The 10,261-nt window shown below is 37.2% G+C and overlaps 1 protein-coding gene across 8 annotated transcripts; it reads right to left on the bottom strand.

Moving 5' to 3' along the window:
• Window positions 1–1,026: 1,026 nt before the first annotated feature.
• On the bottom strand, window positions 1,027–10,261 carry LOC104586562 (uncharacterized). Of its 8 annotated transcripts, none has more exons than XM_010243834.3 (7): window positions 10,040–10,261; window positions 9,837–9,905; window positions 9,546–9,713; window positions 9,152–9,322; window positions 8,825–9,046; window positions 3,104–3,195; window positions 1,027–1,919 (listed from the first exon to the last, which is right to left on the bottom strand). In XM_010243834.3, exons 1-7 carry the CDS (start codon window positions 10,122–10,124, stop codon window positions 1,257–1,259), a joined length of 1,470 nt encoding a protein of 489 aa, XP_010242136.1. In that variant the 5' UTR covers window positions 10,125–10,261; the 3' UTR covers window positions 1,027–1,256. The 8 variants fall into 8 exon arrangements, with proteins under 8 accessions (XP_010242136.1, XP_010242138.1, XP_010242137.1 ...); XM_010243836.3 differs by having other exon boundaries at window positions 1,027–1,916; XM_010243835.3 differs by having other exon boundaries at window positions 3,104–3,192.

The raw sequence follows: 10,261 nt of genomic DNA, 5'->3' as shown, positions 1-10,261 counted from the left end.
GAGGCTGGGAATTAGTTAGCATGTGGACGTCGCCAACTAGACGCTGGCTAGATTCAAAAAAAAGGGTGCTAGGCAGAAAGTTGAGTCTGTTTTCTCCGCCAAATAGAGAACGGAGGGAAAACAAAATGGGTTTCAAACGGCGTGGAGACGGAGCGGAAAGGTGTAATGGATAAAAATGCCTCTGTTTCTCTTCTTTCGGGGTTCTTTAAGCTGCTTCTCTCTGAATTTTTCGGTTATTCCTAATGGTGGAATATGGAAAGAGATGAACTGAGAGGGGGGAAAGCTTTTGTATTTATATTTTCTCATCCAGTGAATATGAATATGATGGTGGCTCCTCTTCAATGGCTGCCTTTTTTGTCTCCTTGACTCTCTTGCCTGCTTTTTCTCTGTTTTCAGTGAGGCCAGTTTGTGGTTTAAGATTTACATGCATTTTGGTTGGTTTTAATGGTAATGTATTGTTTGATAAAGTTGCATATTTAAGAACTTTATGCTCTTCTTTCCAGTATTGTTGTATATGTTTTTCAATACTTCCTTCGTATGGAAAATTTCAATTTTTGCTGAATATCATGTTGCAGAGAGATTTTTCTCTTATTTGGACAACAGTTACTATATCAGAATTTTCCAGGATGAAAACCTTGAGAATAATCAAGTCAGACATGCACAACCTTTTTTCCTTGTAAAAAAAATCAAGCATAAGTTATGATTTTAAATGCCAAAATAATATATCTTTAGGGGAAAAAGTACCCAATAATCAACCATTTGATATTCAATAATAACTCTTGGTAGTTGGTACAACTGATAATCCTTTGTTGAATCCACAAGTGGGAGATGAACCATTGGATTAGTGGATATGTGAATTATGCAATGACAGTACATCTGCGAACTGTTGGAAAATGTCATCTCTGTTCCAAAAGGATGCAAGATTATAAATTCCCAAGCATTAGGAAGTTTGCCAAGAAGACTATTTTTCTCAATTTTACTAAATAAATATATACAAGCATGGCTAGAGAGAAAGAAGGGGGATAGTTGGGGAAAAGCTTGTAACCAATTCTTGTATTTAACAGTTACTCAAACTACATCCAACCTCAGAATAAAAAATGCAACTGCAAAAATATAGATTTACCAGATATAGGACAAAAGGATATTTATAAAACACCTATCGAAATTATCCAGATTTATTCACCTATGAAAACCCAAAAGAACAATCTGGGCACCCAGGTAAAAGATAAGGGATGCCATTAGGAAATGCAGCATATCTAGAAATGGAAGGAATCATCAGATCCATACTTACTCCTGATGTTGAAATGGTCAAATTTTGGATCGTCATAGTCTACTGACTTGACCTCAGCAGGTTTTGGATCTTGCCCCATGACTCCAAAAGCTACCTCACCACTTCTGTCACGGTAGCGGTGCCTTGTTCGCTCTCTCTGGCTCTTAGAACTCAATTGGCCATATGGAGGAGTTAGTTCTGTTGATCCATAGAACTGTGCATATTCTTGTCGCTTTGAAGACCGATGCTTGCTCAGTGAAGGATCCCTCAGATTGGCTGATCTACTCTTTTGGAGCTTCTGCTCCATATAATTATCAGTTGCACTGGGAGTGGGGATCTGCCGAGTTTCAGAGATTGGAGCAGCACTTCTCTGCTTCTGCACCAGTGGGGGGTCAGGTTTATCTTCAGGCATCACCAGAGAGTCTTGAATTGGAGTAAGACCTTTCTTTGACCTCCCTGGCCAGAGACTAGCAGGGATGAAGTAAAGAAATATGCTAGCCAGGGCTTCAACTATAAGTTTAGATAAATCAAGGAGAAGTCTCCCAAAAGACAGCCATCCAGCATCAGGTTCCTCTTTTAGGTTCTCCACAACCAGAGTAGGCTTCTCCATGTTGGGTTGGTCTTGAATCTTACTGTCTAAAGTTTGCTGCTATAGCAGTAAAGGCAGAGCATTTCACAACCATGTGTTAAGAAGACAAAACAGATAGTTGGAGTATCTTAAACACAACATGTTACTAGAACAAATCCTGCATATTTCTCAAGTTCCAAAAACATGCAAGGCTACTTGAACTGTAATGATCTACCTGTAGTTCCTACTTGATGCCAGTTATAAAGATATAGTTCCCAACAAGTTTCAATGAAATGAGTCTTTTACCAGCTTTCCGTAACCAGGTAAGGACCATGATGGCAATTTTCCCATCCCCACCAGGAACCCAACCCGGTGGGGCCGCGGGTGGGGGTTGCTTTGTGGACAGGGATGGGGGTTAATAGGGATCCCCGATTGGGGTCAGGGGTCGGGGATGGGGAATGAAGTCCCCACCCCACCCCAATCCCAATTATATATATTAAATATTATATATATAACTCAAAATATATTTAAAATATTGTTTATATTTTAAAATTTCCCTTTATTTTAAGTGAATTTTTTTTTTTGAATATTATTAATTAGCAAATTCCGGGGATTCGGGTCCCCGCGGGGAACCTGTCTCTGTCGGGGACCAGGGGTGGAGGATAACTTTTATCCCAGCAGGGACAGGGTCAGAGATGGGGATTTATTTAAATATCGGGGTTGGGGACAGGGAATATGACCCCTGCCCCGTTGCAATTCCTTGACCACCCTTACCATTCAAGACAATTTTCATTTCACTATATGGAACTTCAATCCATGTTTCAATAAACTGTATTTTTCATTGAACAATAACCCAAAAGGGTATTAGAGAAACAAAAATAAATCTCCTTGAAACATACACCTTAGAAAATTAAAAGGAAGAGTACATAGTGTCCCAACAGCCCCACCATATACATGTAGTAATTGACAAAATGCAAAATTTAACTTAGAGGCAACTATTATGAGAAGGTTAATTGAAACACATCGAACAGCAGGGTGTTTAAAATTAACATTTTTTCTAAGAGCCTCTATTCTCGGTGCTAAGACTGAAAATACTCTTGGATCATAATATGTAAATATTACAGTGACTGTCATGCTAGCCAAGACCTTGACAAAACTCTGGCTGCTTTAAATAAATGGGTGCTTTCCAAATGTTTAGAGGGGTCATCATATAGTTACAAAAACTTGTTACATGGTGCATAAAAACTCCAAAGTATGAAATTTACCGTCTTTGAGAAAATAGATGGTCCATATCCCTGCTGAATCATGCACGATAGGTATCCAACCAACACAGCACCAATGACCATGACAATATCTGCTACAGGCAATCCAAGTAACATGTTAATATCTGCTGATTCATGTATGATAGATATCCAACCAATACAGCACCAATAACCATGACAATATCTGCACAAGTAATCCAACCATCCGAGTAAGAAGTCAATTTACATTTGCAACTCAAACAGATATCCTGATGATGTTGGACCAGATTTTGCCCTTCCTTTTTGTGGTTGTTTACCAGTGGCAATAATTTTCCCAATGATCAAAGAAATTCAAGAAAAGCCAATGGTTGAAACAATAGCCCAGGGATGCACACTCAAAAAGTTTACAATTTCTAGACTACAATTTCAGTAAGTTAATCTCTCCCATGTGACCAATTACAGATATCCTATGAATAAAATCTTGATATCAGGTCCTTACAGGTAAGAATTAGCCCCTTAAGACTTATATATGCAAAAGGAAATATAGCAAAATATGTTGAATTATTTACTATAGTTGGACCTATATGAAGCTAGGGTTCTTAATGACCAATGTCTAGGCAACAGTAGGCCAACATCCAACCAGTTAACAGGGACAAAATTAGTAAGTGCTGCCATAGGCCCCACTAAGATCTTTACATGATTATAACATCTATGGAAATGTATGTTAGACTTGCATGAATTTGTCAGAGGATCTTCAGGATATCTAAGTACATCTTTGTTGGCCTTGTTAAAGGGACTTTTATTGTGATTTGTATTACTTTGCGACTATAATTTGGGGTGATATCTAGGGGCTTTTTTATAAGCTCTGACCATGCTGCTGTAACAATACTTTTGGACAATGAAGGAATAATTTTAGCTATTCTGCAAAGTTGCTTCCATGTGCCATCTGAATTGATTCCCTACATCAATGGTGATATTTGAGCCACTGGCCAAGATTAGAGGCGATTTATATTTATCTTGTGTTTCCCTTAATTCCCTTAACTATAGTTCTCTCAACTTCAACCTTATTTCTACCTCTATAACACTTTTGTCTTCTTTTCCATAATTAGACCAGCCTACAATCCCCTTTGACCTTTATTTGATGTGTGCAACCTCTCTCAATGGTTCTTACATCAGGGTCACTGTCATTATGTACATTGTAGATAGGAGTAGGACTAATGTCAATAATAACATGTCCAGTTCTGCATGGAAAAATTTTATTCACACACCAGCCTCAACTAGAAGATGGAACCAATTGAGAATACTGTCATTGCAAAACCTAACTTGGTTATTTAACTCCATAAAAGAGAAAAATATTCTATCCATTCTTATATTAATCCTCACAGTTACAGTAGTAAAGTGGGCAAATTACACCTCTGGCATTAGATATACAGCTGGAAGAAAACTGTGTACTCTAGATATAAGAAACCTTTTTAGATTTCACCAATTACAATCTCTGATCCCAGACTTCTTGATTCCCTTACACAAGTCTATGAAGAGCTGCACTGTCTCCAAACAAATCATTTTGCATCATATATTCATAACATGCTTCAAATTCAATGCAAAGAGGCATTTCATTTATGGCAAACAAAGCTTCATCTAGTCTCAATTCACTGTACAATCAAAGGTGGGAACAAGGTCATGGTAGAAAAGATGAAAGTGTCTGGAAAGAAATAACATTTGGAAACTGGATCTTACAACATGCTCAAGCCCAAGATTTCTATTTGCAAGAAGAAAACAAGATTATGGCAAATTTCAAAAGACTTCACAGACTCCAATATATGTACATGCTTCATAAGCTACTGATTTTAATCAAGGACCTTTGCCAACACTGTGTCAGTTGGGTGTTAAAGTTGCTTTTCATGTTCTTCACAGAAGAACACATACATAAACCAACTTTGTCATCTGATTCAAGTTCAGCAAACTTGATAAAGATTGTATTACAACATGTTCCTTCATTTAGCAATCCCTGGAAAAAGCTTTTCCATCTCTCTTTAATCTCCTCATTCTTAGCTAGACTTCTTTGATGTAATGGTAAAATCTCTGGCCAGACTTCTTTGATGTAATGGTAAAATCTCTGGCTAACAAGCATGAGAAAACAGTTTGAGTCTAAGAGAAGCCACTTTGTGAAAAATGCCAAAGGTTAGGTCCACATCCAGTTCAACTCTTTGATCTTCAATTTTGAACCAACATATGAAATGGAGAATTGGACTTCCATTATTGAACGTCTAACCTCAAGATCAGGAAGGACATGGAAAGCTAGAACAGTCGCTACTCATTTATCATTCTTATATCAAGTCTTCATTTGTCAACTGTCAAAGCCCTGAAACCATTTTTCCTCGCTTTAGGTAATCTGATTCCCTTACTCCTCATCTACCCAATTCTCATGAAATTTCCCCTGCCAGATTCCTTAACAGTTGGAAATAGAGAAAAAAGCTAACTGTTTTACTTCATCAAATACAACACAATTATGTTAAGGAGTGGTAACCATCATGAAAGATAGTCATGGGAGAACAAAAGACATAGTTAAATACAAATTCATCTTCAATACATCACTATCGTTTCCATATTATTCCCTTTTTCCCTCCCTTTCTTGAAAGTTTTGGCAAATCTGGACTCTCTATAGTACAGAAATTGCAAAATGATAGCATGATACATGTCACTCCATAAGAAATCTTCGCTATAAGGCCCAAAATGTTCAACATGGAACTTGTGGAACATGGAACAGATCACACAAATCTGTGGATCAACCCAACTGTCTGTCAACCTAAACTTTGAAGAGAATCTTGAGTTATTCAAGGTGTGATATCGACAAGGCTTTGATTCAAGAATAAGGTGCAACTATTGCTCAAGACAGGTAATTACTCTTCTAACTTTTATCCTTCTAGTTATCCTTCTTGTGATTTTTAATTTTTTATTAACCAATCTTATTATAGTTCTAGTTTCTTAGCTTCGTTTCTTGATTATAGTTTTTGAGTTTCCATAAGCATTAATTGATTACATTTCCCAAACTCTTTCCTTTTTAACTCTTACATATTGAACCACTGATAATTTTAATTTCACTTGGAACTCTACACTCAATGGTTTGCCCTACATTCACCTATATTTAAAAGAAGAAAAGGTAAGAAAAGGAACAGTTTTGAGTTGGAATTAAAAACCTCTGAAATGGTTTCTATCTGAGATTCTTGAAGCATCTCAAGAGACAACAGAAAATCAAGTTGATATATATATTTTTTTGATCAATAACAAAAAACCTTTTCATTAAAATAGATTAAAATGAGAGTACATAAAAGGGGAGATAATCTCTTTTAACTTTCCCAATGAGAAAACTATCAAACAAACATATTACAATTGCAAATGAGCCCAAAATAATCCCTATTAACCCCTTGTTTAGCTAATCCATCAGCGAAGGAATTCGCACTTCGTTTATAACCATATATAAATATTATGCAATTTCATGCAAATTAGAAATCAGTAAAGCACAAATTAAATCATCAAATGATGAAATAACAATTTACACTTGATTTTTATAAAGATTAAGACCCTAATTTTAGCTCCATATACAATCCTATAGACCAAAATGGGTTAAACAAACTTGTATCAGTATACCAAGGGGGAATATATCTTCCCCCATAATGGGCATGCTGTATTCGTGGTTGGCTAGTCAATTACTTTTTAAATCTAGACATACAGTTTCTTTTTTTGACAAAGAGATTATGTTTGGATAGTTTTATCTGTAAATGCCTAAAGGCTTAGTAGTTGTGTTTTGAGTTTTTAGGGTTTCCTTCAGTACAGTTTCTCATTGTACAGGGAATTGGGGCAGATTGTATATCTTCTTTCTTTTTGCGGTTTAACACAATACCTCACCTTTAAAAAAAAATATTCCCCCATTAAATTTTTTGTCTATATTCTATACCACTTACCTAGTTGATCACCTAGGTGGTGGGCCTCCAAAACACCTGGGCAAATGTCCAGGCAATGCCGTAACACTTAAATTAATTGTATTCTCATTCTGGTTTCACCAATCTATAAAACAAATTAGCATCTGTTGCCACCAATACACACTCGTAGAACATTACCAAGAAAGAGGCTTAATGAACACTTAAACAGCACAAATTTGTGTGATCAAATCAACTTGAATATCCATGACACTGAAATTGAACCTTGCAACTTTGATCTCTACTAATAACATATCTCCCTGCATGTTGTATAGGTCAGCGAATGCAAATGTCAAATAATTTGAAGACTGTTAATGTTGATCCAGTTCCTAACGCATCCTGCAGTTGAAAGTTAGGACTAGTCGTTTTAAAAAATTATCATGCCTGTCAACTTTTAACTCAAAGGCAATCTCCAATGGCTAATCGTTTTAAAAAATTATCATGCCTGTCAAATAATTTGAAGACTGTTAATGCTGATCCAGTTCCTAACACATCCTGCAGTTGAAAGTTAGGACTAGTTGTTTTAAAAAATTATCATGCCTGTCAACTTTTAACTCAAAGGCAATCTCCAATGACTAGTTTCTGGACAAATATATCCCCAAATTTCATAGTTGTCATGCTGTTGGGAAACCATGAACTTTGAGGGAGAAATTGATAGAACCAGGGTTTGGCCTATAATCTGAATATTAATATCAGAGTTCACAGATATATTAAAATGCAAACAAGAGAAAGTTCCACTGGTCCAATAATGGTCCACAAATAGTAGGGCCACATGTACCTCCAAATGTTAATTTGGGGATTTTGGTTCATCAGTGTAACTAACATGCAGCCACTACTACTAGAGGGAGTTAAAAATAGCTTAAAGGAAGATAGAATGTTAGTCAAGGTGGAAAGGAGCCCATCTGGCATGTCTTTCCGTGCAGACCGATTTTCGGTCTATTCCCGTTTGGTTTGCAGAAGATCTAGCTGCCAAAAGTCAGAGCGCCATAAAGACGCGAGAAGCCCATTTTGGGCTGATTTCGGGAAGCTCCAAATGAAGCTTTTCACATCTTTCGCGTTTTATTCTCGCACGGAAAGACGCACAGAAAGACGTGTATCTTCCAAACTAACTTTGGGCTGCTCAGATCTTCATGCAAAAGCTCAATGCGTCTTTTGACTATCAGAGTTACCAGAAAATCTTCCCAAAATGACAAACCAAACGGGCCCGATGTTAGTCAAGTGGCGTCAGTCAACAATTTATTTAAGGGCTTCAACTTTAGTTTGTTTTCTAGTCACTGGAATAGTATTTTCAGGGATGCTGGTTTTGTGCTGTAAGACTTTACTGCCCTCGTCTTACTTATGTTCTGTTGTACTCAGCTGTTGAGGAAACCTCTCCTTCAGCAGCCTTTATCTTTGTTTCTTTTAATAGAAATCTCACCTTTTCTCAAAAAAAATAAATAAATAAAAAAGATAGAATCATTTTCAGAATAAAAACCAGGTTACTAGTACCCAATGCAAGAAGTTTTTCTTCACAATTCCAATACCATCCAATAAATAGGTAGTGTTGGATTTGCCAACTCTGGTGTGAATCCAATGTTTATGAACTGGATGTGACTAACCACCACCAGTGATTACACTACCACACCACATCTAAGCTTTGTTTCAAATTTCAATTATTTGGAATAGGCTACAACAATCCATTTTCATTATTCAATTAACTTCTACTTCTCTTTATGAACCAAGATAACAGTTAGTAAACAAATAAAAACCAACAGTTAGGGTTCCAAACCTGAGGCAGAAATTGAGTGATACTGATAATCACAGTCCTCTTGATTAAGAGAAATTTGCCGAAGAGCAGCATTTCCTCTATCAACAACTAACAAGGAACAAGTAGGCCGAATATACACCACATCAAAATCATTAGAGAATTTTGCATCCTCACTGGGCCCATCTCTGTACCCTGCAATATTTGATTTGCCTCCTGCAATAGTTGTAACACCTGCAAGCATCCCTAAAATCAATTAGCTTTTTTCCTAGAGAATAAGAATCAGAAATAAAGTACTAATTGATTGTCCTTTCACAGTAATCCACCGACTTGTTCAGTTGCTACACAGACCTGCTTCTCCAATCTTCCTGATAGCAAGGTTAGAAGTATCTGCAACATATACATTCCCTTTATCATCCATGGTAACGCCTTTTGGATGATTAAAGCGAGCATCGCTTGGTTTCCCATCTACGTGCCCCGAATAGCCCTCAAATGACCCAGCAACCAACCTAGCCCTGCTATCTGCACAACCAACCACCATATTTAGTATGTGATGAAACAAATGCACTTCTATCACTCAACAAGACAAAGAATTGTTAACTGACCCATATGGTAGACACGCCTGAGAGTACAGAATTGAGGCCTAATTACTAAAATTACAAGAAATTTCCCGGATGACAGAGGATTTGCAATTAAAAAATAAATTAAGAAATTTCAGTTAAGGAGGATAAAGCAGAAAGCCTACACTGGGATAATGGCGGAGTTATCCGAACAATGTTGCTATTGACAGCATCAACAGCAAAGAGTTCGCCATCCTGGGAAACACGGATAGAATATGGGGATACCCCGAGCTCGTTCCCTTCTACAACAGTCTCAACCAAGTATCCATTCTCAAACTGAACAACGTTCCCATCTGTTAAACAGCAACAAGGAACACTTTCAGTTCGCATAACTACCCATAAAAAGGAAACCTTCCTATAATCACAAAACGATCGTGTGGATATGACAGAAATCAGAAATTCTTCTTTCAATAAACCTGTCTGGGGTGTTTTCTGAGAAGACCTCGTCCATCTGAGAAATGATGACAAATGCCTTATTAACGGCCCTGACTTAACAGAAGAATCCAAAATAAGAGACGATCGAAAGAGCACAAAAGAATATACCCATTCGTCAGATGAAACCAATCTAAGAGCAAGTACTTAACGAAAAAAAAAATAGAGTTGGGTTCTTAGATACAACCTGTAGGAGCAGCTCCAACTTGAAAGTGAAGCAGATTAGAGACAAAGAGAGCGAAGCAAAAGAGGGAAAACCCAGATCTTCTCATGACACTCTCCAATCTACTCGGCGCAGCAGAAGTATTCAGAATTGTCGAGGGTAGATTTCAAAAGAAACCTTGTCTGTCAAATCATGAGAGAAGAGAAGAGAAAGACAGTTTGGTGGTTTCTGTTGAAGTGAAGAGCA

Source organism: Nelumbo nucifera, chromosome 3, assembly GCF_055504915.1.
Source record: "Nelumbo nucifera cultivar China Antique chromosome 3, China Antique-T2T, whole genome shotgun sequence".
Taxonomy (NCBI): domain Eukaryota; kingdom Viridiplantae; phylum Streptophyta; class Magnoliopsida; order Proteales; family Nelumbonaceae; genus Nelumbo; species Nelumbo nucifera.
The sequence above is the reverse complement of the archived record's forward strand: the minus strand, read 5'-3'. Positions and strand labels throughout refer to the sequence as shown.